This window comes from Anopheles nili, chromosome 3 (genome assembly GCF_943737925.1).
Source record: "Anopheles nili chromosome 3, idAnoNiliSN_F5_01, whole genome shotgun sequence".
NCBI lineage: Eukaryota > Metazoa > Arthropoda > Insecta > Diptera > Culicidae > Anopheles > Anopheles nili.
This window is the reverse complement of record NC_071292.1, coordinates 71,450,028-71,477,175: the sequence shown is the minus strand read 5'-3', so window position 1 is coordinate 71,477,175 and position 27,148 is coordinate 71,450,028. Positions and strand designations below refer to the sequence as shown.

The window sequence follows — 27,148 nt, the reverse complement described above, 5'->3', positions numbered from 1 at the left end:
AAAGGAGAAGCTCTATATTCGATTCCGGCACGCTAACCGACAGCTTAATCCAGCTGCGCCTTATGTCCGACATAGTTGTCGAAAAAGGCGGCGTCTTTCTTGCGGTATCGGAGTTTCGCGCAAGCCGCTAATAGAGAGCCACCGAGCACGCAAAGCAGTACACAGCACGTGGCAAGCAAGGCGGACAAAACGGACGTCTTCATACACGTCTCTGACATGTCTTGTGGCTCTGAAAGTGGGAGAAAAAATCGGAAACGTTCAATTTTGAGGTACTTGCAGAGTGTTGTACGATGAACGTACTGGCAGAGGTGACCGATTCCTTCTTGGCTCGCGCTTCTTCGTCCTCTTCCTGCAACACGCGCAGCGCTTGGAAGAGGCTTATATTATCCGAAAGCGTGGTGTTGACCTGGGGTTGAACGGCCTCACGTTTCGTGACGCCCTTCAGATTTCTCCAGTGGCATGGTTGACTCTGCGAAGCATGAGACAGAATGTGGCATGTAGTAAAGTGCCGCATGATGTTAGAAATTACGAGGTCAACCTACCGGACACCTGCCGTGGCACATGCGTACATCACACTCGATGTACAGCGCGGGCGATCCTGTGAAGCGGAACGTCTTCATGTACGCGTACACCTGCGTCTCGAACACGCCCGTATCGGACCAACTGCCACGGAACCGCGAAATCAGCTTATCATCGACCGGACAACTACGGAAAAGGTCAAATTGTTAGATACACGATTAGAGAAGGCTTTCGGGAGCGGATTCCTGGAAATAGAACAACTCCACACATACCCGTACTCGTCGATCAGCTGGATCCTCTTGTTGGCACCGTTGTGCGCGAAACAGTCATTTACCACGATGTCGAACCCGTCGTACTTGCTGCGCATGTAAATGATCAGTGTCAGAGGATCGCCGACACGGACTGGACCCGTTACACGGGCGCCATTCGTTCCGTAACCGTTCCGGATCTCCATGTAGCACTCCGGAGGGCTGAGCGTGAACACTACCGGGTTGCCTGTTGCGACTCTGCACGTCCACAATAGAACGCGTTAGCATCGATATGGAAAGCGACATCTCGTGTGTGGGAAAGCGTACTTACTCGACGTCGAGAAAGGGAAATGTCACCGTTTTCCAGAAATCGTACCCATACTCGCAAGTCACCTTGAAGTGCTCGTCGAACTCCTCTTCGATTAGCGGGTTGTACTGCACCGTGACCGTGTTCCACATGAAGTTTTTCTGCCCATGAGAGGAGGAAAACGTGCGAAAATCAAACAAGGGCTGGCCCTTCAGGCAATTGGGGTTTGCGACCGAACACGTACCGTTGGATTCTTGCGGCTATCCTCACCGATCGCGTTCTTTCCCAGCGTTCCGCACCGGTTCAGCTGGATGAAGAACTCGTAATAGTCGCGACCGGAACCGTTGATGTACATGCAGTCTGGATCGTACGCGTAGCCTGCATTGGGATTGGATTTAATGCAAAGTGTATTAGAAAACTACATAAAGCTTACACCGCTTGTCCTAATTTTAGCTTAGTAGTATGTGTCTGTGGGAAAATAAATAGAAACCCTTTCCAATGTTTGTACTGCACCCCTAATTAAGAGCTAATTGTTTAGGGATCAATTTTTATCGGGCTTTTCTCCTATTTCTGACTAATCGTCATTTTCCTAGCCCCCAAAGGTATGCAACCCGCGGTACAATCTCACTTACCAGACGAGTAAAGAAGCCCGTTGAAGGAGCCGTTGAATCCGATGCGAATCTTCATGTAATCGTCCTGACATTCAGCCTCGATATCTGTGACACGGACGAGAAACTCTCAATCATACGGTCTTTGACGACTAGCAGCATAAATACTCACGCTGTACCCGGGTGTTGTTGAAGCGATAGCGCCGATTGTAGTCCCTGTCCCAAGGATCGGGTCGCCAGGCGGCATCCAGATCTCCGCCATATACCGGTGGTGATGGCAACCGTGGATGAGACGACTGGAGCGCCGTCAGCGGTATGTAACCGGATGTGTCCGATACGTAGACGACCTGCCGAGGTGAACGACGGTAACGATGAGCGATGAGGAACAAATGCTGTCACTTTGCGGCACCCCAACGACAGAGGGTGGCATCAGAAGGGCATCAAAATGGCGCCCATTGCTATAGCCATTAGCTAAACGACAGTCGCGTGGCAATCGAGATCGTTATCGAACCTGCGTTCAGTTAATTGCCCCGTCGCCGAGGGAGCATCCGTGACTAGCTTTCGATGCACAGCCACGGTCACGCCATTTTGACGGGGTCGCGCTCACTCGGAAATGGGCTTGGAAATCGGTTCGGTTCGGTTCGGAATGCTCAAGACAAACACACACACACACACAGCCTGACACCGAAAGGCCCTGTCGAAAGCCAATTCGTTCATCGCTCGCGGAAGGATGTTGCGTCAGGTTGGTGCTTTTGGAAGCGCATTTTCCAATCCACCCAGCGATGGCCGATGTGTTTGAAGCGGAAAGGCTCCAACGTGGCTTGGGGAGAGCCGCATTTTAAATGGCACCGGACCTTGAGCTGACGCTGGATGCGTGTGGTACGCAATGGTTCGCTCGGTAGGGCGTGAAATTGGTGGCACATTCGAAGAGAAGAAAAAAAAAACACTCGTACCTATCGGAAGGACTCCTCGGTAGGTGTCGTTGGTGGCGAGCTTCAGACATCAAAAGAAAATTCGCAGATGGAACCGATTTTGGAGTGCGAAATTGGGGCGGAAAATTTCGGAAATGTCGCGATCCACCCTCGTGGTGGTGGCTTTCTTGTAGGCTTCTCTTGTAACGCGCCGGCACGCATGAGAGGACCCGAAACCGAAAGTAAAAACCACCGCGAGAGTGCGCGTGCCCGTTTTTCTCGGTTTCAACCCTCACACTTTTTCGCGCACCACAGCCCGCCGTTGGCCAATTTTCTTGGCCACAAATTTATCTTTCCAATCAGAATAGCACCGAAACCTTCATTTTGGATGCGAGCGGTACGAGGTCACCGCGCGTCTTAGGTGTGCGTCCGTCGGCCCCTGCGGTTAATTAAGACCCGTGGCATGGGTACACTGAAGGGTGGCCCGTGGGGTCTGAAGGGTGGTCCGCAAAGTCTTTTGTTTGTTTTCCCAACCACCCGCAGGGGTCGTGGCGTTCGTCGCATCATTCTTGGGTGGGGTTTATTGGATACAGGCTTTGGTTTTCCCCACCCAAAAGATCACGATCGTTGAGGGCCTCGGTTTAACGCCTCCGATTCTGAATGGGCCATCGTTGGCAAGGGCAGCAAGCAGAAGCGAAACGTTCTGGCTCCGTGAAGGGGTTAACTCGGACGTGGCTCGGACTCGGCTTAACGCGCATTCTTGCCACTCGCCGGAAAGAGCACAGTTTCCGGGACGGACGGAAATGCGGATCGTTTCCTCGCCAGTCCGTTTATTCGGCGTTTCGTTCGCTAATTAGACATCCCTTCAAGGTGGCGTTCTTTGGCGTGAGGGTCGGTACGGTCGATAAAAATTATAATTTCCTTGTTGGTGGCATGCAAAATCGCAAATACAGCAACCTTTTTAACTTCCTCCGAATCTGCATCGGGGCGACATTTCCAACACAAAGCGCCTCCCTAGGGTAAGGTGACAGAAAAAAACGAAGAAAAAGCTTTTCCACGCATTCAACTCCAGCGCGACAGAACAGAATGGCGCCCTTTGGGATAACGGTTGCATGGTTCCCGTTAGCATTATACCGCATGGCAGAACGCCAAATCGGGGTTATCGGAATCGGTAAGTGCTGCACTTCGCGTCAGATGAACATCACGCTGAGCCATCCAACCGGTGTTTTGTGGCTTTCGGCGTGTCCGAATCGAGATGTGCAACGTAATGGAGGCTTCTGCAGCGTGTTTTTCCTCACGTTCCGTGCTAACTGACAATTTACAATTGCAGTGTTTTCCTGCAACACGTGTTAGATGGGTTTGAATTGTAGGAAAATTGTTTGTTCAGACAACGTTTTCTATATCAGGAGTTGGAAGTAAATCAAACCATCAAAAAATCATTTAGGTCATTTATACTAATTCAAAATCGGATAGCCATCAATATTATCTTTCAAATATTCATTTCAAATTGAACACAAACGCAGTAATAGAGCTGTTCTTGCATTCCCTACGCCATTGCCATCTCTTACCATGCAGATTGGCCGATCGAACTAAGCTCACCTCAGGACAGAAAAGTGTGCCAGCAATATGTACACCAACGAAAAAAAAAATTAACCCATTTGTTACGGTAACCACCGGGCGAAGGAATTTCGGTTGTAAAACACAAAAAAGGGGCGCATTCTCTGTGCCGGTCGTTTTGTGCGTGGCTGCCCATCGCTCGTACCACTTACATCGAAGCCCAAAACCCCACTCGGTTTAAAATCAAACAAAAAAGGGTCAAAACAGAACATAAAACACTACTCCATGGCTTCAGCAGCCGCATTTTAGCACCGTCCGCCCACTCGTGGGGCTAACAAAAAACGCGAAGACGCGCGTCTGCGTTTAGCGAACACAAACGGGCCAGTCCACCGGACCGGAACTAAAATATGCACCGGTGGGGTGGATTTTTCTTCTTCTTTTCCCCCTTCGCCAGCCATAAGCCCGCGAATGATGCACGACATGCGTTACGTCAGCGCGTTTGGGAGTTGCTGGAGAAATGCCCCAGGAAGGCGCCCGATTTGAGCTTAGCTAACCGAAATGGCCTGGATAATGGGTTGGGATAGATCCACCAGCCGTAACCACGGACTCTCGCTTTCGAGAATCGTAATTCCGACCTCACAGGTGCCTTGGTTAAGGGCCATTTTCCCGACCCACTATGGAGAGTCCGCTGATCCGCTAATCGCCACCAGCTGACACCTTGGCCGTGACGCAGTGACACAGATTGTCCTCTTATTTGCACTTGGTCACGGTGGTAGATGGGCGAAGGGACACAAAAGTACCGGTTGCATTCCGTGTGGCGGTGACGATGACTTACCGGTTCGCTGCCCTCGTGGGAGAGTGCTTCGCGTGAGTTATTCGCGTTGTCCAACGTAGGTTGCGCTGGTTGCTGCACGACGACGTTCTTCTGTGAAAAGGGCGAGTCGAATTCGGAAAGTGCCAATGAAGTGGATGATCCTGGCGACAGGAAGGACTTACCTTTCCGCCGCTAATGCTGCCACGTTTGCGTTGCACCTTTGGGGCCGTAGTTGAAGAAGGATGGAGCGTTGAGGAGTGATCTCGACCATGGGAAGGACCTGTAGTGAGCCCTCCGGTAGATGCGGTGGATGAAAGGGCTCCATGTGTGGCATTGCCATTGGCTTGAAAGCTCACCGGGCTGATTGTCGTGATGCCGGTCGTTCCTTGTGCAAGTTGAAGGACAAAGATCACCTGCGTGAATAGGAGAAAGAGTGAAAATGACTTCAGTTACTACTCTTCTGGTTCTGGCAGGTTGCTAGGAAATGCCCGAGGAAAATAGACTCTATAGCAGGAGACAGCTTAAAAAAAGTTTTCCTTCATTGGTTATTACATTTCAAGCAGTGACTTCTCGAACAAAAGAGACTCTGAGGGAGTTCTTTGGGCCTTAGAAATGATCTCCATTGCCTTCTTTACCCTTTGATCTTTTATCTACTTCATCGATCGATGCAGTTGGGAAGCCGTCGTTTGCTTTTCCAATGAAAGAACGATCAAATCTTCTCCCGAAAGCATCACTTCCCCGTTCACATCCAACCCGGAGGTAGATCGATGTGCGACAGGAAAAAGAAACAAACCCCCAACTGCTTTCGTTTTCAAACTCCCATCCCAAGCTCAATATCTCCCAAGCTGGCTCTTCTTCAGCACATCAGCAGGCAGATGAGGCCGCAAAAATCATCTCTTCCCACAACCTGGCCTCGCCACGGCTGGATGCTTCGACCGGCCAGAGCAGACCGGTTCGACATGAACTAATAACTCACCTGTGCCGCGGCGATGATGAAAGCACCCCAGCCTAGGTGATGTAACCTGAAACAATGAGAAATATTTGGCATATTAGATCGGTTTGAACTTCTTTTCTTTATCGCTCGTCTTTCTTTTCCTCGATCGTTTGCTTTTCTTTCAACTGCTCGCCACCGCCACATATGTGTTCCGCCATTTGATCTGACCGAAGCAAATGCAAGCCCTTGCGCACGTACGGTGGGGATGCGTTTTTTTGTTTGCTTGTTTGTTTGTTTGCCCCTTTTTGCCTTGCCACCAGCTGGGCGCCTTACCCACGACCACTAAGCTCGCGATCATACCGCGATAAGCCGTACGCACGGTTTTGTGTGAACAAGATCAGGTAACCGAGCGCATCGGTCAATCGCATCCCGGACCGACGAAAAGGTGCATTCATCCAACCGAACGCACTGGGTTTTCCTCGTGCGCCACTTTTCACCACTGGAAAGGGGATTATGTGGTGGCCTCGCCGGTTGCTTTATTGGGCGGATATTATCCAAGATTTTTACGAGCCACCCTCACGTCCAGGGTCCGAGGGTGCCGTGCATTTTCCTGCGCCGACAGCGAATGCGAAATTGCCATCCCTCGGCAGCGTTGCTGGAGGTAATTGTTCATTATTCAGCCCCCGGTTCGGTTGCGTCCCGATCGACGAAAACAGGCTTCCTGGCTGGAAGGGCGGTGCAATCAATCAGCTTTAAGATCCCCGAAGCACGTCCCGTCGCCGAAACACGATCGCGGAGTGGAAAAAGTCGCGTTCGATCCCACCTCAAATTGATGGTTTCCTCCCGGTTTTTGCTTTGGGGTTTTGCCTTTTGTTGCGCACCGGGCGTTACCTACTTTCCGCGACAATTTTCCACCCTCTCGAGCACCCCACAGCGATCGGAGGGTGGTAGCGGTTTGACCCGATTCTCCCGGGAAAACCATAATTCACGCCCGCGAATGCCAACGCGCCAGTTCGTCACACCACCGCATCCGTAATCGTAAAACAGGACAAATTACGATGCCGCCGAGAACCCGTTGAACAAGAACATTTTTACTTGCGCGGGCCAGGTGACACGAGGCGGCCAGACCGATGGTGGATTTATCTTTGCCGCAAGCAATTTTATCTTCCCCCATCGTGGCTCTTTCCACTGGGTGCTCTAATGCGCCGATAAGCCGAAGGTTTAGCCTTTTAAAGGAACCAAACACACTAACCAAAGCTGGCTCGAAGTAGGCCATTTTTGTTAACGGACGGCCCCGTTTGGGTGTCGAAATAAATCGACGCCTCTGGGGCGCATCAAGCTGATAGTTACGGTCGAGCTTTTATCGGGCGCAAATTGATCCATCAAAAATAAAATCTCGCTCGGGGCAGATAAAATGCGAGCTGGGTTGCGTTTCGCAGGCCGCGAAGGTGTCGATGAAAGGTATGCTGACGGAATCGCCTACGAAGGGCTGTGAGATTGACGGTAATTTTCTCGCGAAAACGATACTCATCTCGGTTTCGCACGAGATCGCGTCCGGCCGTGGCTATCTGAACAGGATGTATCTAGCTTATTTATTCTCGCTCATCATCATTCAGCTAAACTAGCGCAAATCAGCTCGATCGTACGAAGGGAAGACACACAAAAACGTACATGAAATTAAACTTTGTGACGTCTGTCCAGCCATTTACAATGGAAAGATTCCTTCTTGAAGCTGCTCCACTGAAAAGGGTCCGCCCTTAATCACTCGTTATTGCGCGACACAAGAGCAAAGCCTTCCCGCTGGTTGCAACAGAAGTGCGGAAGCGACAGGATTATTGTGCCATTTATTGCTTCCGCCGGACCTGGAGCGAGCACGGAGGACCTCCTGCCACGAACGCAATTAGTCACCGGCATTCGGGCTTGATAGGTATTTAATCTAATTTTCCCAGCTCCTTCCGTGGGTCCGTCAAGGCAAAACCATCCCGGCATGGGTCGGCAGAAGCGCCAATTCTTGATGGGTGTGTTTGATTTTTACTTTTTCAATTACCGCCCGTTTCAATTCATTTCCGTTGCAAGCCTGCGGTCGATGGATTGGTTCAGCTGCGTTGGCGCATCCGTTTGATGATGGAACCACATCTGCTAAGGGCGCTAAATTGGATGCCAGTGGTTGGGTGAGTAAGGGATTAGCGAAAGCAAGGCATCAGCCATCGAGCAAAAGTTCAACAAGCTTTGCTGGTTGAAAAACAACCATTAGAACTTCTTTTTGTGGTTCTTTGTCCGACGGTTTACCCGATAAAAAAAATCACTTGTTATGTATTAATGGCCAGAGGGATCTCTTAGAACAAAGTGTTTGAGATAGTAAATCCCATTTTGTTCAAGTAACTGTAGAAAAAATAATTCTGAGGTGGAAAAACAATTTAATGCAATTTAATTCGCCATCTTCATGTTTCAATTATGGAATTGTATTACATTTTGAAATAAAAACACCATAATTTCTATTACTTTTAATACTTTTAAAGCATTTCTAATGTTGCTAAACGGTATACTTCATCGGTATGATTTCGCACTGCCTTTCTGTTGCAAAATTTTCCCAAGAATGATTTTCATCGATCGGAACAACGTGAACCATTCTAACGCTGGTTCCCGTTTAGTAGATGCTACTACGAGCTTTGCTCTCATCGATCACCGATCATAAAACGGTAGCGGAATTCGATACACCCTTTTCCAGTCGGTGCGCCTAACGTGGCCAATTAATTGGTATTAACGAAAATCAACCAAGCCGTTTGCAAAGAAACGAACAAAAAAAAGCAGAAGCAAAAGCCTAAACATCTGTTCTGACGGCTTGAACTGACATGAACGAGCAGATCGGCGGCCTAAAGTACTGTTAGCATAGCGCAGCATACTGTTTAGGTTATGTTCTAAAGCGAGCCTAACCCGAGACAACGCATTGGGTAATGATCGTACCACGGACGAAACGGTGGCGACAGAGTGCGGCTTATTACGTCTGTGTTTAGGCCGAAGCGAGCAATTAAAACTGTATTCCACGCATTATGCTACCGTGTAGTGGTAGACGGTTGGAAAACGTGTTGGAAAAATAAATGCATAAATTTGTATTTTTTTTCTATTTTTTTTATGGGCAAAAACATTGCTAAATTTTTTTCGAATTTTCGCAAGAAATCGTAAGAATATTTTTCACATTCCATCGAAAGTTGGGTCAATAGGTGTAAAACAAAACTGCCTGAGAAGTTGATTTGTGTATGGGCTATAGTTAGGACTAGTGTACCAATGGCAACTTTTCTTTCATACATTTCCTTTCCATTTCCCCTTCACAGAGCCGTTAACACGCTCTGTCACCCCCTTAATGATGTAATTTTCCAAACCTCGAATTACATTATCGAAGAAGCGAGCGAATGTCTCCGCTTGATGCTGCTTACCTGCAGGATTGAGCCATTTCGTTGGTTTTGGTTTTCCCGACTATCCTAATCGACGTCCTCAGCTGGACGGAACACTTTCGCCTCGTTCGCTCGCGTACTCGTTAGAAACGGGTCCCAACGGTGTCCGCCCTACGCGGGATACGGTTGTTTGTTTTCCGGGGGCGTGCGAATCATCCGCCGGACGTCACGGGCGCGAAAAACACCGTTCAACAAATTGTTCGCCCTCTCCGTCGTCTTCGTCGTCGCTTTCGTCGCGGTTGAGACCGGGTGGAAATTATTGTCTTTTAAATCGTCATCAGCGGCCGGAGTGATCGCAGGCAAGCCGTCATCAACAGACAGGCTGCTCTCGAGCGCGTGACGAATGTTCTAAAGCGTTGGGTTCTGATTACCCCTCGCGAGTTCTGCGCCACCACACCACCGCACCCGTTAGCACATTTTCCACCGGTTCTGCCACGCGTGCTGAAGGTGTAACCGTGATTTAGTCCACGGTTCCCGTTCGCAGCGCGTTTGTGTGTCTCTTTGTTTGGTTAAACGGATTCCGGTGCCGAAGATTCCTTGCTCAAACCACACACAGCCACGCGTGCACACATACACACCCGCACTTGCCGTTTGCACCGCCAACCGGGAACAGTTAACGTAATCGCTGGCACCGAGCGTTCCTTCGAATTTTTCCCGCTTTTCCGCACGCGATCGTTGCAATCGCGGTTCGTGCGATCGCCTTCCCTTCTAGCCGGGCTCAAGGGGTGAAGGAGGCCCAATAAATCAACCGCAAACAAATACACCCGTCCACCAACCGTCCGCAAGGAATTGGTTTTCACTTTTCTTAGACGTCCTTCGCCGCACCGATGCACCGGCACGAGGGCGGAAAATGAACTCACTCGCGCTTAATTTATTCACACCCGTTCGCGTTTTATTTCAGTGCACACCCGTGCACTGGCCGGCTTTCGTCCGTTTGTTCGCGTTTCGCTGACCAGCCACACGATTACGCAACGCCACACGAGCGCTTCTCGCCGAAACTGGGCCGCGCCAGCACCGTCACCGTCCTTTTGGGCCACCCGCACGTCTTGAGGTTCGTCGCTGTTGTCAGCGTTGAAGTCTTTCGTACGCTGCGGTTCTCTCTGCGGTGCGCGGTGGAACTGCGGGATGTTCGTGCTTGATCTTAACTCGATCGTCGCTAGAGTGCAACTGAACCGCCGGGTGGTGCCGGTGAGCGAAGAAAACCTCGCGAGGCACGCGAGTGCTAATCGGACCTCGCGGATGGGGGTGGGATTTGATCGTTTTTCTCATTTCGACGCGGGTGAAACCACGTCGGGAAGAAAACCGTTTCGCTCGAAACGATGAATGGATTGTCGGTCGGGCGGTCGTTTTGAACGAGCGGCTGGAATGCCTATGTTCAACAAATGTTCGAACATGCCATTTTGATGTTGAACATGTTTCGGCATTTTCGGAAACGGAGACCCATGTTGTTACATTGCTATTATTGGTTTTTCTTCTTTATTTGATGGGTTTATTATTTCTGCAGAATTTTTGGTATGCATTTTTAATTCTTCCAGCTTAATTGGCAGTGTGCGATGATAAAATGCAACAGATCCTAGATGAACAACGTATTGCTTGTTGATTCAAATCTAACAGCTACAACCTATTAAGTAAAAGATGAGCATGAAAGTTTGAAGAACAATACCTCTTCGATAGGATTCTTAAAGCTGCCATCACCTTTTGGAACTGCATCGACAAAGAAGAGAGAGAAATTTTTTATTATTTTCAACGGAGACCTCAGAATCCGCTTTATTGCACGTAAACGTTTTCAGTGTAATAATTATTACAGCCAGCTACATGCTTTTCGACCTTGGCGTTGCCATCGTACGGATCATCCAAAACTGCCAAAATCCTTTCAAATGTGCGCAAGGACAGAGATGGCGTGACGCGGTAGAGACTGAGATGAATGATTAGACGACGATGGCACGTGATCGTAAACCATATCGGGCCGTGTTTCACGCACGCGTGTTCAAGCAAAATATCCCCATTCATTCCATTTAGCGATTTTTGCGATACAAAATAAAGCCCAATTTATACAAACCCATCTATGAAAAAGTTAGTAAAATAATACAAAGATCCTACGTTGTGTGGGTTGTGAAAATCAACACCATCTGGTTGGTGAAAATAATTAAACGAAAATAAAACGATGCAATATAATGCAGCACAGATGCAACCGGCACTGATAGCACGGTTAGCTAACGCCATCTGCCCGTTGGTATGTTGAAACGCCGTCGCTAAATTATGATAATACTTGGCCCGGCTCGGTGTCTGCTAGTGACTGGGGCACAGTGGAAAAGGAACGACACGAAAACTTGATCCACATTTTCACGCTCTCGTGACAGCGCACTGACCTACGGAGGGCACCCTCACAGGCCGACACTTCATTGCCACCTTCACACTCACTTTTTTTCGTGTTTATCAATCAGCCCTCTCTTCACCCTTCAGCCTGAGACGCGCCGTTCGCGGATGTGCGACCGATCGCGTGCAGGGTCTCGAGCGATCTTCATCCTTTTTTGCGCAATTTTCCACCCTGCTTTTCATCGCACCGATCGATCCGGTCTTCTCGCGATCGCATCCCACACCGAGAGGTTGAAGGTGGAGCAGGACACACGTCGCTTGGTGGCATCGAAAGCGGGTGGGGGTATAAATTTTCCACCCACCGGACACGTTACAACACGTCTTCACGTTTCGTGCGGTTCGGTTCTCTTCTTGTTCAGTTTTGCACTACCACGGATCGAGCCGCAACTGCCGGCAACATCCTGACATTGACTCGGTGACCTACGCCTACGTCGACGTTGACAAATATTGATACCTTCTCATCCATCATCGAGTGCGGGTGGGCGCATAATTGGGTGGTGATGGCGCAAACGTGACGTCGCATCCTCGCATCCTTCGGTCGGCACCAGGAAAGAAAAGGAATTGGGAAATCGTGCGTTGTGCGCGTGAAAACCCCGACCGACGGTGAGAAGTTTATCAGCTCGTTCGATGAATCAATTAGCGATCGTAATTCGGTTTCGAGTCTGACGAGCTGGGGTAAAGGACCGCCAGGCGTTGGACCGCCATTCTTGAAGGCCATTCTTAGCCATTCCACCCGCGTGAGACACGATGATTAGCACGATCATGTGCTCTTAGTAGGGTGAAGGGACGAAGCCACTTGGATGTTCAGAACCATAACGCGACGTGGCTCATCCCGCCTTGAGGCGCCATCTATGAAAAGAGAGGCTCGTTCGGAAACAAGAAATCATTCTGTCGGCTCGGTCGAATGCAATTTAACGCGAAATCATCCGCGGCCCTACTGAACCATGGGTGGGAAAATTTCTAATCGGAAGCGCACCATCTTCCCATCAGTAGATGAAACGGCAGGAGATTTGTGCTTACCGACGGACCTGGTACGGAGAACTTTGGCACCTTGGCGATAGATAAAGTGTAATTCAATTTTTGCTTCCGTGGCGTAATTGTTGTGCCGTGGCCATGTGAAATGCGATAAATGACGCTCGGAAGGTGTCATGTAAAGGGGACAAAAAAAACGAACCGCAACATCGTTGCACGTTGGATACGAACTGTTTAATCCACCTACCTGGTTTTGATGAAATACGATAATTTTTTGCTTGACGATGCTTGACACGATTAGATAACCAGTTAATCCTTTACATAATGGGCGTAGATATGAAGTTATTTCTATAGTACGTTCACTTAATAAAATTCCTTGTGACAGGAGACTCGATAAAAGCAAGGCAGTAAACTCAGGCCGATAAGGAACGGGGAACCGATAACATGTCATGTCAAAGTATTTAGGACCGTAGATTTAGAGTTAAATCCTCGAAAAGCCCATAAATCATCACCGCCGTTCCGAGAAAGAGCACGGATTTCGCCTATTCCGGAAGGTTCTAGTCAAGAACGGACTACCTCTTGAAGCTGAGCCATCTTCACGGGTGGAGGATGCCGCCTTGACATTGGCTGACCGGAAAATATTAATTATCGCGCCCCTTCACCACCGGTGTCCTCCAGGCGGTTCTTAAACAAGTTCATTTAATTTTTTTTTCCATTACCAATAGGCGCGGTGGCAGAGTTCTGAGATTTATTATCGTTTTTTGCTTCCACCCACCACCGACGGGGGTTTAATTGAACGTTTGCGGTGGGCGCCCTCCGATTTGTCATGGGAACGAATCCACGAGTGCCAGATCGCGTCCGAGGTGAGTCATATTGCTTGGCAGATCGCGCCTTCCATCTTGCCCGTAAAGCTGATCACGCACGCCTGCACGCGATCCCGGCCTATTGTGCGCCATCCGGAAGCTACTAAGACGCGCGAGTGTGCGCCATTTCGGTGGCATATAAATAGGGCCCATTTAGGCCACAAAACGCCTCCAAGCAGGTGTTCCTGTGAGGGTCAACGATGGGGAGGGCCAATTTCGGGTTCACCTTGACCCGCTCCGTATCGAGCAGATTACCGAAAGGGTGAAGAACAGAAACAACGCCAGTGCGGAACTGTTACAATGAAACAGAAGACGCATAGGTCGGGAAGAGATTCATTTTTTAAGACTATCTGGCGGAGATTACAACACTTACCGGTTTGTATCGAGAAGCTGTAGCCAGAGACGGAGGCACACACGCGTGACAGCCACCCAGACGAGCATCAGCGTTTCGAGAAAACATCCGGAAAGCTTCAACATCTGCATCACTAGTGGTTTCCAGCGCTGCCAAAGATTCAAATTTTCTGATGTCGACGTTTGGCGGCTCGCACAAGGGATCTGCTCCCGGCAGCTGTTCTCCAGGAGCGTTCTCAGGTACTGCAGGTGTGGGCAGCGCTCGGCTGCGCAGGAACAGTTCATGGTTTTTGTTTTCTATTTGTATGTCAGAAAAAATTCACGTCAAATTTTGGGAGAAGTTTGTTTTATTCCTAAAGAGAGTTAGCTACAAAACTAAATATAAAACTAAATACAATGTATAACGTCAGCCTGCTTAGTCGGATGAACGCTTTGCTTCGAGGGTTAGCCTCAGCCTACTATGAGTCAAAAGCGCTCGATGAAGGTCGCTAGAATGGCCCCGGAGCAACACTTCCTTATAACCTCGCTTAGCATACAATCGGATCTCCTTGAAGATACCGCGCTGGTACGCAAATGAAGATGAGCTCTTTTTGGTTTTGTCTTTGGTTTTATGTCAATTAACAGGCTCGCTTGTGGGTGGTATCACGGGTGGTGCTATCGTAATGCAATTTTCCGGATATCGGTCAAAATTGGTTCCTGACCCGTTGAACGTGGAAATGAACACATTGACCAGCGTCACTAGGAATACACCAGCCACCGATATGTTGTTCATGTGGGACGCTTTCGACATTTCGGTCTTATTTTTCATGTTGTACCTATCCGGAAGACACAGCAAGTAAGTGACCAAACGCACGGCTCCGTGGAGGAGAACGAACCTGTTCAGGTACAGCATGGTCAGCCCAACGATGACCTGCATCACCAGGCTGGCGGATATCAGCACCAAACTTGTCAGATAGTAGGGATGCTTATCACCCAGGTCTACCACGTACCGCAGCTGGTTCGTGTTCGCCGATAGCAGCGCAATATCCATCATGTTTTGGGCGAAGGATTTCTTCTGAACGAAGCTATCCAACTCAGTATTCATGGACTGCTGGAAAACGAACGGACGATTTCAGAGGCTAACATTCGAGTTCGTTCGCGTACAGAAAGCCTTCGTGGGAGAAGTTTATTCATACCTGCTTACTGGGCATTTCAAAAGATGGAGATGACGATGCTACAAAGACAAATTATCAGGATAGGATTGATCAGGAATCCAAAGGGCTTCCACATGTAATACCTACCACTTTCTTGTCTAATAAAAGCAGTGGTTTCGTTTCGTAAATTTCGTTGCTGATGAACACTTGCCGGTGGTTGCTGGAAGTAGACGTAGCATACCGTTTATTTCACATCAATAAGTAGAGGTTCGCCATGGGTACCTGGTTTCTATAAATCATGACACTGGTACAAGAAGCATTAGCCTCTTTTATTTTATCGTTGTTGTCCTCACAATCAGAGTGTATCACACTGTTAAAATCCTCGTCGTCCTCATCGTTAGAAATGGGCACTTTCACGAATGATGGCCTGGTCACCGCTTCTTCACTTTCCAGGAACCTGACGCGTTCATTCATTGCCTAACGTGGCAGCACTACCCACTATGCTACGCTGCGGAAGTAAAGACAAGACTAAGTTAAGCCACGGTTTCTTTCTAGTGATCGACGTCGAAAACGCAAATGGACGGTAACTATTTGATATGAAATGGTATCGTTATCAACCTGAAACGAAATCCCTTGCGAAGAATAGGGTGGGGTACTGAGATGAGCAGGTGATTGTTACCTTCTGCGATTAAGCTGCAAGGTTTCGGATACGTCACCGTGCATCATAGATAACCAACATAAAAATGACTATGCTTGTTGTATTTATTTTATTTGCTTAAACCAACGGTTCGTTTCGAATTTTAAATATGTTTAGATTAAAAAGTGGCTTTGGTATGTGCAATAAAATTTAAAACGCCTGTTTTTATGCAATATAAAATACATGTTTTAATCCAACACAAAATTACAGGGTTGGATTCTCGATGTGGTTAACAGAACTTCATGGATTTTCATAAGCATAAGCTTATGCCAACAATGTTTAAATGCACATTCATCATTGCATTACAAATAAAAACAAATTATGGACTATTTGATGCAAATTTATTTTCCAATATCAGCCTTTACACAATTCATCGTAAATTGAGATATTCAGAGGGACAAACTAAGAATTGTTTCCCATGGTTGTGCGTACCCAGTCATGATAATAAGACACCCTTGCAAATCCATCCGGGTATCCTAATCCACAAGGTACTCCAAAATTGACAACACCTACCAACTTTCCCTCGTAGACCAGTGGACCACCGGAATCACCCTGCAAACAGAAAAAAACGTATTACAATCCTATCATATGCGGAAAATCACCAAGCACCTACATTGCAAGCGCCCTCGCCAGCCTTGGTCAGTGTGCAGACATGACCCACATCGACATTTTCTGGATTTCCGCTCTTCGCCTTGCACTCCTCATTGCTCAGTGTAACGACGTTCAAACTCTGCAACATGGTCGGCACGGAACCGCCAGCACTGGTACGTCCCCAACCGGTCAAGCGAACTGTAGCATTCACGGGAACAGCCTTTTCGGAATACTCGATGCTTTGCACCAGATTGGAAAACTCTACTGGTTTCTCTAGGCGTACCAAGCCAATGTCGTTATGGAACTGGGGACTGTTGTAGCGGCTATGGTAGAACAGCTTATCCACCTTGTAAAACTGACCACCTTCCTTCAGACTGTTGGTGCCTACCAGCACCACCAGACCGCTGGGTTCATTTCTGCAAGTCAAACGACATAGTTCGAGTATAAGATTCAACGATAAATGCATAACAGCCAGCAAAAAATCACTTACCCAACTAGACAGTGGGCCGCCGTTAGAACCCAGCGTTTGTTCAGGAGTGAGCCTCCACAGTTGTGACCCCAGGCAGGTATCTGCAGGGACACTTGGTACGGAGCCGATCCATTTGCTGCTACTTCACCACCGACAACTCTGGTGACATAGGAGTCGTCCAGGACTAACCGCGGCACCTTAGCAGCTCCAGCCACCAAAAACACCGACAGAAGTAGAACGATACTTTTCATCATGATCGAGATGGTCACCAGTTCCGTTCACGTTGGAGGCACTTCGAAGCGGATGTGATGTTTTTCAGGCATGTTGTTTAGGCTTATATATTGCTAAAAAGGCATGATCGCTATCAAGGTGTAATACAACGGCGGCCAGACTAACGAACGGATTATCCGGGACGTAAATTCCCCGCAATGTGCACTCAAACGGGACGCCGTCAGAGCTATAAGGAGTTAGACTGTTTATGGCCAATCTTGAAGTAGTACCATATAGTAGGTAAATCTTATCTGAAGGGCCTTGTTCTCCTATGAGATTGTAATCAGGAAAAACGATTGTTTTTTTTTAAGAAATAATCAAATTTACGGTTTTTTCTTAACTTTGCAGAATTATAACATTAGGCAAAAGCATTACCTAATTATTTTTAACATTCATGCTTTCTTTTAAAAGCCTATAAGTAGCGATCATTACATTTGTCATATTTCTTAATGCGATGTGATAGTGTAAGGTGCCTAGCCGATTTTACGAGTGCATAAAGATCGTTTCAAGTACAATCCACTTGAAATAATCCCATTCAATAGTGGTTTAGTTGGTATTATCTATTATCGCTCGTAGCCGTGACGCTAGACATTGAAATTAAATCACAAAGAACATAGCTTTGGGCTTTATGGTAGCCGACGAATAAGCAAAAACCTTAAGAACGTCAATGAACGACCTATATCTATAAAATAAATAGCAATTTTGATTACCACTATGCTTGAATGCTGTAGACGCTCAGTCTGTCGCAAACTTAATTAATATCACCAGATTTGTACTCACCGCACTTATCAGCTGTAACGAAAGAAAAATAGCTCAAGGAAACCACATTTAATATGTTTGTTTTATGTTTTAGTAATACAAACTGTGGCTACGAGCGATAGATTCAATTGAACAATTCCACAAGCCTTATACTGTCCTTTTTGGTTTAAAATTTGTTTTGCAAAATATGTTAGCTGAAAGAAATAACACCAAAAATTTTGACATCCTTCATTGCATGTGCAGCTAAAATAAAAAAAAACTTACGATACTCGATTCCTTTTTTGGGCTCTTTCCTTGCAGCTCGAAAAGGATGAGACCCGTCCGACGGCGCTGTATGAAGGATTTGATATACTTAAAATGAGATCTTGATAGTGGCGAAAAATGCAAACAACCTTACCTCGTACTCCATCCAATGACAGGGATACAGAATCATCAGGAGCAGCGTGATATGCACAATAAGCCATATTACCGCGTACAATATGTGCGCATAATCGGATACTGATACCGTCCCACGGCGAAAGTATTGATAAAGCTCTAAACATTCCACATTAAGCACAACTACGATTACGGTGAGTGTGCTTAACAGCAACTTGCCAAATCCGTTGTTCACACAAACTACCAGCTCATGCAGATCTTTATGCTGCTTCCGGAGGCTTTCGATTAGTTCTACTCTATCTTCATCAACCTCTTGATTGTCTGCCAAACACGTGGCAAGGAGGCTATTGATACAGCGACAATGTTGTAACGCGAACGTTACTGCATACCAGTACTGTACTACAGCCAGCATCGTGATGAGTGTCGGAATGTGCACTGCAAATATCGAAGCCAACGACATGATCGGATTTTGCCAGGATAAAAAGTCCACCACAACCGTCACAAGCATCGTGCTGACGGATGCAATGGTTAAACACTGGAACCATCCTGCTAGTCGACGATGCTCAACTGACGAACAACTCTGTAGCAGGGTCACGAGTCAACTCAGGATCTGCTCATACATATTCATTTGCAGGTGGTATCCGCAGATCATCAGGAACGTGTTGCACATTTCGAGCAGAAGTTCCAGATTGTAAAGCAAATTGTTGAAAAATGGTAGCCGAGGATCCGCTAGAAAGCGGTATATCAGTTTGTACACGTAACCGCACAAGTCTAGAACAAAAATGAGCAAAAAACACGCCAATTGCACTATCTGGAGAAATGAACGATGAGTCCCCGAAGTGTGAATTTCGTTGTGAACCGTATGCAAAGGAGCTATTCCAAACAGTCGATGAACTTTCAAGGAAGGCTGTAAAGGCTTCTGTACTAATTCCTGGATAGCAAAACGCACCATTTCGTTAGGTGACAGTATCGCTTCTTATGCACACGATGCTACTGGTGCAACGGTGCACCAACGGACATATATGAAGCATATATTTGATGAATAGCTATTTACTGTGCCACATGATTTACTGACCCTTCGTGTAGCTGTACGTAGCTCGAAATGGTACACGCTAATCCCTAGAGATAATGACATTGGGTGGATTTTTCGCTGTTGGTACAAGCTGTTTCTCTTTTGTTTTGTAATTCGCTAGACCTCATTTGTTCAATTTAACGTACATGTAAATTTATTCTCTTATAGCAGCGAATTTGTTTTCGATAATACGTCAACTCCTGCAAGTAAAGCTAACATTGAAGATGCATTGGCGCATGATTGGCAATCTTGCTCTGCTGCAGCCATCGAGCACGTGGCCGACGATCAATCGCTGCAGTATCTTGCGTAAATGACATCTTTTCTCATTGTATTTAACAGAGTTACACCTCTAGAGTTATGTGAAAAAATAAAACTCGAAAATGTTTAAATTAAACGATCGACGCTGTGCCATACATTATTATATCTTCATTTTTATTTCACTTATAGTTTCAATTCACGACTAAGACGAATAGTCCCCAGCAACGAGTCACTACCGGATACGGAATGCTGAACCATCATACTCTTCGACCTCTCGGCTGAGTCGCTATTGCAATGTATATGAGTATGAGAATGATATCTGAGTATACGGATCCAGCATCCTCCCTATGAGAGCGTTTGTTTGCGTCAACTCCTCGACGGAAGCCTGTCTCCATTTTTCAAGTAGTTTATTTCCGTCTCTTGGGTTGATCTGGTCAACCAACTTTTTTTCATAAATCCGTCTACCGCAGTTGAAAGAGCACGCATCGTTTAATGGTTTTGATAGTAATTTTCTTCTGTTCTTAGTTAACGTTCATTAAGTTATATAGGTAGATTGTTGTAGTTGTGGAAAAATAGCGAAAAAAATTATTTGTTGTATAGTAATCCTCGAATCAATGGTGCAATCAAATTTAAGATATACTAATCTCTATGTATGGCTTCTGAACAACTTTCAAATGTGTTGTAGCAAGTAATTTTCTCTCTGTGATTCAACTTATTCTACATCAACATTATTGTAAATTGTTGTACATAGCCTCCAGCGTAAATTTTGAGTCATCGGCCTCTACATTGAGAAATCGTAAGCGAATGTACTTTAATATACGATCGGAAATCAATACACGAACTTGTGCAAAATAGTTATCGCTAGTTATACGCGTGATGGTTTTAGAGTTTTCAAAATCATTTTTCCAATGTGTTTTATCGACCGATACTTCGATGATAAATGTCGCATCTAAATCACAACTATTTGGTACTGTAAGAATAATGCAGTTTACATAATGTGGATCGCCCAGATCATAAACCTTGGCCTTGCTGTTCGATTCCACCATCAATGTCGGACTATACGAAGCCAAATTGTTTCCGAGGCCTGTGAAAGACAAAAAGATAAATATATAATGAACATATGCTGGAATTTCGAGTTTTATTTCATAAATGAACTTGCTCAATTTTCCACGAAACGGAAGTTCAACGCCTGATACTCGATTTTTCATTATATCCAGTATTTGATTGGAATCCAGCATGCCCGAGTCCAACACCACCGATAACAGGTCCGCTTGAGACATCAACGAGAAGCGTATATTGGATAGAAGATCGCTCACGTTTTTCACACTTTTCATGTTCTCTTGATACCAGTTGTGAACTGCCTTGAAGATATCAATCTCACGAGCGAAAAATGAATCCCGCGATAGTAAACTATTTATCGCGTCGAGCGAGAGGTTGCGAAAGGTTTCATGCTGCAATATATCGGCAGCCTTTCGATCCATGACCGAAAGACATAATGTAGTCACCATGACGTCTTTACTTGCATTCATTCGAACATCATTCAGCACTTCGCACACGTTTATAACAGGAAGAAGTTCGATCAAGTACTTCAAAATATCCGACATCAAATCAACCAAATCAAATGTTCGAGCGAGGTGTAGCGTACTGACGACAAGATCTAGTTCCATCTCTGAAAGCGGCAGATGCCCTGTATAAATGTACTTGAGTACCCGCAGGAAGACTGTCAGGTCAACAGACAGAATAATGTCGGTATGATTGTACATCTTCCCGTCGAACAGTAACTCTCGAAAATAATCACTTCTAGCAGCCAAGATGATCCGATGAGCTGGAATACGATAGCCATCCACAATGAGCGTAACATCGGAGTAATCGCTCTCAGCGAACTGCTCTAACTGTTCAATAAAAAGTTTAGGTTCCATTTTCTACCATTTATTTAGATATCACAAGAGTGCACCGCGCAATAACTAACCATTTAATGGCGTCGTAGTATGACAAACTAGCCCATTTTAGAAAGATGACAGAATCGACAGCACACCTCACTCTCCAATACCTTGTGATGTTCAGCGTGACGACAGCACTTGCAAAAGAGCGAATGGAAAATTTAAAAAACAGCGGCAAGAGATAATAAATAAACCGAAATTTGGGGTTAAAATGCGGTATTATTTGGGGTTAAGATGCGCATCTTGAATCATTGGGGGTTCAAGTTATTGATATAAAAAGTAAAATAATATAATCCATATTAACCATATAATCCATAAAATGATCTATCAAATGATCCAATGATCTTCTTTACTGATCTTCCTTGATAATTGATCCGAATTCACAATTCTTTGGTGCTATTGCTAAAAATAATAACGTTAAGCATAAAAGCACATACAATCGTTGCTTCTCGAAGTGGACGGTGGTATCCGGTGTATTTCACTGTAAGGCATATGACTCTAGATAGTCGAGCCTATGAAGAAGTGGTCAACTTTTGAATATATTAGAAGTGACTCTTTGGAGAATTCAAATATAAAAGGCTACATCCCATTTCGCAAAGAAGAAGAAGAAGAAGTATAAAAGCATGTTGAAGTTAAGCAAGCATTGGGCAGTCGAACTTCAATACTAATTAATCAATATATTATTCTAATGGCAACAGTCTATTTACCACAGTTTCATAGTAATCACGAATCTTGTTAAAAAGAAGAAGTAGCATTATGCTGCTTGTTTAATTAATAGTTTGACGACTTTGCACATATGATTTCTAAATTTAAAATTTTCAAATTTGGGAAAGAATGAAGTTCATTACAAAGGCAAATAGTTTTAGAGATACAAGGGGAGGAGCGAGTATAGAGAAGGTTTTTAGAGGCTCACTTCGTTGACGATAGAACCACATGCGACTTGAGTGCAACAGGTTGCATAAGTAATGATTATTCGTTGTACATTCATGTACGAGCAAAAGCTCAGAATAGCATTCGTGACGAAGGATAATTAAATTTCATGCATATTCACACACTACTAAGCAATAGCCGTGCAGGATTATATTATGTATAGATAAAGTGCTTAAGGATTATTGTAGAGAGTCCTGTTTCTCACACGAACAGTAGTAGCCGCATGGTTAGTCGACATGGTTTCGTCCAGCTTTCGGTACCGAAACGAGAGGTCACAACTGCATCAGTCTATAAAATGGTACCTTTACTGCTGCCAACTGTTGCACAACACGCCGTATCCTATCGAAAGTTTGCAAACCGAGGCAAATGATACTATTCAAAGTTCGTTCTTCTCTTTGCTTCGATTCCTAACGGCCATGGGTGTCCTGGCTGGCGTATTGTTCTGTGGCTTGTTTGCCATCATCAAGTTGGTCAATGTTCCGATGCCATTTTTCACCAGTGTCCTGTATGTGAACGAAATAGTGCTGTGTGTATTCCTCACAATAGTGACCGTTGTCAGAGGATGCAGTGAAAGACTCCGGTACAACAAATTTTTCGAAACCGTTCTAGCACTATCTATGGCCACACCAGTAAGCGATTGGGCCAACATATTGAGGAGTCTACAAATAAGAATGCAATGGATTTTTGCAGCCTTTGCATCTCTGGCTGCTTTGGTTGTGTTGTGTGATTATTTGCATTTTGGTAGCTTCTACGCCACGCTTCTAACTCTGGGAACTTACGTAATACCCAACGCCCTAGTGACCATGTCTCTAGGCCAATACTGTTACGGCGTTTTTCTGGTACACAAGCTACAGGAGCACATCAATCGTCGGCTGCACGGGCCGTGTCTGCATGAAAACAGCTTGGAGGAAGCCAAACACTACTATCTGCATCTTTCCCGATGCTTTGAACTCATTATACGATCCTACGAGGTGATCATCGTGGGTAACACGCTTGCCGGTATCAACGTGACTAGCTTGCAGCTTCTTGAAATCTACCAGTATTTACAAGCAAATGAGTTGAGCTGGGTTTATTTTTCCTACAACGGGCTCTGGATTATGTTCCAATGCTGCATGCTTCTTATGATACTGTATCCAAGCCACCTAGTCAAACGCGAGGTAACTAAGGTACATTAGCGTGGGTGACATTATGCTTGTACAGAAGTAGTTCCTATGGCTTTTCCAGCAAACTCGCTTTGGTCTTATGGTGTTCGAACGTTCTCAATCCTCGACGATGGTGAGCAGCAAGAAACAGGTAAACCATACAATGTAGCCATCGCATCAATCAATTAAAACACATTTATTCCTTTATCGTAGATTGAACGTTTCAGTTTATTGACATTAGACAGGAAAGACGTTATTCCAACGGCTTGTGGTATAATGAAACTGAATTTGACCTCATTATCATCGGTAAGTGAATCACTCGAAGTTGCAACCGTCAGGCTATGGGAAACCAATTTTACCTATTTGTAGGTTTTCGTAGCACTTGTCTCATTCATGATTATTCTGATCCAATTTGATTCCGCGAAGCTGAACAAACATAACGGAGCCGTTACAGCGATAGATGGTCTATACAACTCGTAGATATGAATCATACACTCCGTAGCGTTTAACTCGAGTGAGAATCGATTATATCAACCATTTTGCGTCTTTTTTCAATCAGGCACTGTAAAAACTGGTCGATCGAATCCTTAATACTTCGGCAGGTGTACAAATCAGCCTCCAAGTACAACTGGTTACGAAAGTCCATATCCGTGTGAATGAATTCCTCGTCGTTAGCAGCTTCATAGCTTAGTAGCTTTTGGTGGAACTCTTTGAAACTGGCAGCCTCTTCTAACATCAGGGCTTTGATGGTGTCATTCAATCCTTGGCATTCCTCCGGCAGTTTGCTGAGTATGGCTGAATCATTCAAATCAAGATCGCACTCGACGAATTCTCCTCGAGATAGCTATTGTTCAGACAGGTGTAAAAAGACTAAGATTAGTTCGCGTTATGCTAAATGCGTCTGAAAAGACAAAACTTACAACGCACGATGCAGCAACAACGACTAAGCATACGAGGAACTTCATTTTGATTAGTGATGCATATGAAAGATTGTCGAGCAAAAGACCGCACTTGTGCATGCGATAGATAAGATAAAGACGCTGTGTTTGCTTCAGTCACTAGCCTGTTAAACTGTATAAAAGGCATTTAAATGACTCACCTCATGCCAAGAATATTGACAGTGTTTAAATACTCTGATGATATGTGTTACCGTACAACTATCACGAATGTAAATCGTATATATTTTACAATTTCTTTCCTAAGCGAAGCAATTTTTATAATGTGTATTTTGTCGTACGAAAAGATAGCAAAATGAATAATTTGAGTAAAACTTTCATTCGGGAGTATTGAGCTTTAATTTAGATCCACGATCTACATGTTAAACTGTGAAAGTGTTCTCCCCTTAAAATAATATCAGTACTGAGTTTCGGTTTACTTACAACGCTGAGTTCTTTCGTTTTGTTCGAAATAGATTCGATAATTCTAGGTACCAATAGCTTTGTGTATGCGTTTTCTTCGGCCATCTTCAGTCGATCGATACGTCTTGTATAACCGGACAAACCGGTAGCTGTAGTTTCGATCCTTCGTTAACATGCAGTTCGATTGAACTATCTCGTCCGCTCCGCAAATAGTCGGGATCCTGCGAAGGACACTCAAAGTGTACGCAGTGAAACATTTCATTCGCTGTATTATGCGTGCCGACAATCCGTATGTAAACGACCACCTTCGGAAGGAAGGTAAAGTGCTGCCACGATTTCAAGCGCTCTGACTGCTTATCCACCACCACTTCCCAGTCCTTCATGTTAGGCGACACCTCGATGTAGAAGCTGTACGATCGACTATCGCAATCCCATAGTAGCAATCGCAACGACCTGATCCAGTACGGTTGGCCGAGCTGAATAAGAATTACGCCGCTTCCGATTTGGTGGCAAGTGTAGCCCGAGTCCCAGTCATAGTTTTTCACATCTCCGTTCAGCAGAACGTTTCGTGTGCGACTTACACCTTCCATCACCGTCGCGCTCTTCTCAACGGTGGCCACGTTATACGCGGGATCTAAAATACCTTCCACAACCGGGGTCGTGGAACAGGTGAACATTGCGTCAAGGGCGACGACGTGGAATGCCTTGTTTACCGTGTTGTGCGTACCGACGAGACGGATGTACCGTACGGCTTGTGCCGGAAAATAAAGGAACTGCCAAGACCGGCAATAATACTTCGTGTGGTCGACGATTCGCTCCCAGTTTCGTTGGTTTACCGACACTTCGACGTAGTAGCTGTACGATCGAGTGTCACGATCCCACAACAATACCTTGATATGATTAATGATGAACAGCTTTCCCAGTTCTACGATGATTCCATTCGAATCGCCATTTTCGCTTATCGTATGTCGAGTGTATCCTTTTTCCATATCGTAGGAAATAGTATCCCCGTCTAGTAGCGCCGATCGCAAATCTCCATGGATGGTCCGCGAGTTAAATTTTGGTGTGGCAACGTTTTCCTCCGGCCCTGTGGAGTATGTTAATCAAGCAATGAATACTGCAACCATAGCGCTGCGTATACTGAACCTACACAGTGCCCCGCGATAGGGTAGCTGTTTTGATGAAACCTTTTCTGCAATTGCATCCAACAAGCGGTCTGGATCGAGTATACCCGATGGCCGCACTATGGACAGTAGTTCCTCCAGTGACATCAGGGAGAACCGCACCTTTCTCACGACGTCGTCAACGTTGTGCACATTGTCAGCATTACATCGGCACCAATCGTAGACGGCTTGGAAGATCTCGACCTCGCGAGCGAAAAAAGTATCCCGCGACAAGAGACTGTTTAGCGAATCGAGCGAAAGATTGCGGAAGGTTTCATGTTGCAATATGTCGGTTGCATTCCGGTCCATGAAAGAGTGGCATACGCTAGTCAAACCATTGAGTGCAAACAGGCGGGCGGCATCCAGTATGGCGCACACGTTATTGAGGGAGAGCACCTCGCGCAGATATTCCGAAATGGCCATCTCCAAATCAGCAAAGCCATATTGATTGGCAAGCCCTAGCGTATCGAGGATGTGTTCTTCTTTCATCTGCGATAGAGACATGCTGCCTGAATAGATGTACTTCAGTAGGCATTTGAACGCTTCGAGCTGAATGTACAGCGTGATTTCATCCTGCTTGGTCTCCGACAGCCCACCGTACAGTAGCGCTCGAAAGTACCCACTCCGAGCCGCCAATATTACCCGATGAGCCGGAATGCGTTGATTTTCCACGAGGAATGTAACATCGGAGAAGTCTGAACACATGCACAACTGCGCCATTTGTTCCGAAAACCGAGCCGTAAGTTCTATTTCCTGAGTACGCGGCTTACCGGGACTGTTGGCACTGGAGTGTTGGGCACCAGCCATGCCGTTGCTTTGGCTGCTCATGTTAATTCTCAATCGTCGACCCTACTAATACCAAGCTTCATCAAGCATAACGAACGTTTCGATGAAAACTCACAAAACTCTTTTCACAGCCCACTCGAGAAGAGGTTTTTCATGAGCACAATATTGTTGTTTTTGTTGCCTAACGAAACAAAACAAACCGCAGTACGGAACAGCTTGGTTCGGCGGCTGGCTATAATATCTACTCCACGTGTTCATAGTGGAAAATGCATCCCTTCTCTTTCGCACGTGTA

At 46.0% G+C, this 27,148-nt stretch overlaps 8 protein-coding genes across 8 annotated transcripts; 1 reads left to right on the top strand and 7 right to left on the bottom strand.

Moving 5' to 3' along the window:
* Positions 1–44: 44 nt before the first annotated feature.
* Positions 45–6,102, bottom strand: LOC128725000 (uncharacterized). The gene is made up of 11 exons (XM_053818717.1): positions 5,941–6,102; positions 5,147–5,377; positions 4,986–5,075; positions 1,855–2,029; positions 1,707–1,790; positions 1,319–1,452; positions 1,099–1,235; positions 792–1,025; positions 543–705; positions 301–469; positions 45–229 (listed from the first exon to the last, which is right to left on the bottom strand). Exons 1-11 carry the CDS (start codon positions 6,100–6,102, stop codon positions 45–47), a joined length of 1,764 nt encoding a protein of 587 aa, XP_053674692.1.
* A 7,681-nt stretch (positions 6,103–13,783) lies between these two features.
* LOC128724999 (uncharacterized) lies at positions 13,784–14,197 on the bottom strand. Its single transcript, XM_053818716.1, has 2 exons — positions 13,935–14,197; positions 13,784–13,853 (listed from the first exon to the last, which is right to left on the bottom strand). The coding sequence occupies exons 1-2, from the start codon at positions 14,195–14,197 to the stop codon at positions 13,784–13,786; spliced, it is 333 nt and encodes a 110-aa protein (XP_053674691.1).
* A 328-nt stretch (positions 14,198–14,525) lies between these two features.
* LOC128724998 (ninjurin-A-like) lies at positions 14,526–15,102 on the bottom strand. The gene is made up of 3 exons (XM_053818715.1): positions 15,088–15,102; positions 14,788–15,002; positions 14,526–14,727 (listed from the first exon to the last, which is right to left on the bottom strand). Exons 1-3 carry the CDS (start codon positions 15,100–15,102, stop codon positions 14,526–14,528), a joined length of 432 nt encoding a protein of 143 aa, XP_053674690.1.
* Positions 15,103–16,071: 969 nt separating this feature from the next.
* Positions 16,072–17,065, bottom strand: LOC128727090 (chymotrypsin-2-like). The gene is made up of 3 exons (XM_053820958.1): positions 16,824–17,065; positions 16,356–16,749; positions 16,072–16,294 (listed from the first exon to the last, which is right to left on the bottom strand). The coding sequence occupies exons 1-3, from the start codon at positions 17,054–17,056 to the stop codon at positions 16,145–16,147; spliced, it is 777 nt and encodes a 258-aa protein (XP_053676933.1). The 5' UTR covers positions 17,057–17,065; the 3' UTR covers positions 16,072–16,144.
* Positions 17,066–18,804: 1,739 nt separating this feature from the next.
* On the bottom strand, positions 18,805–21,455 carry LOC128724996 (BTB/POZ domain-containing protein 9-like). The gene is made up of 3 exons (XM_053818714.1): positions 20,696–21,455; positions 20,408–20,620; positions 18,805–18,977 (listed from the first exon to the last, which is right to left on the bottom strand). The coding sequence occupies exons 1-3, from the start codon at positions 21,453–21,455 to the stop codon at positions 18,805–18,807; spliced, it is 1,146 nt and encodes a 381-aa protein (XP_053674689.1).
* A 1,367-nt stretch (positions 21,456–22,822) lies between these two features.
* On the top strand, positions 22,823–23,581 carry LOC128724995 (uncharacterized). The gene has a single exon (XM_053818713.1). It carries the CDS (start codon positions 22,823–22,825, stop codon positions 23,579–23,581), a length of 759 nt encoding a protein of 252 aa, XP_053674688.1.
* Positions 23,582–23,753: 172 nt separating this feature from the next.
* LOC128725563 (uncharacterized) lies at positions 23,754–24,513 on the bottom strand. Its single transcript, XM_053819317.1, has 2 exons — positions 24,469–24,513; positions 23,754–24,392 (listed from the first exon to the last, which is right to left on the bottom strand). The coding sequence occupies exons 1-2, from the start codon at positions 24,511–24,513 to the stop codon at positions 24,054–24,056; spliced, it is 384 nt and encodes a 127-aa protein (XP_053675292.1). The 3' UTR covers positions 23,754–24,053.
* A 500-nt stretch (positions 24,514–25,013) lies between these two features.
* On the bottom strand, positions 25,014–26,897 carry LOC128724994 (BTB/POZ domain-containing protein 9). Its single transcript, XM_053818712.1, has 2 exons — positions 26,057–26,897; positions 25,014–25,993 (listed from the first exon to the last, which is right to left on the bottom strand). The coding sequence occupies exons 1-2, from the start codon at positions 26,895–26,897 to the stop codon at positions 25,014–25,016; spliced, it is 1,821 nt and encodes a 606-aa protein (XP_053674687.1).
* Positions 26,898–27,148: the final 251 nt, after the last annotated feature.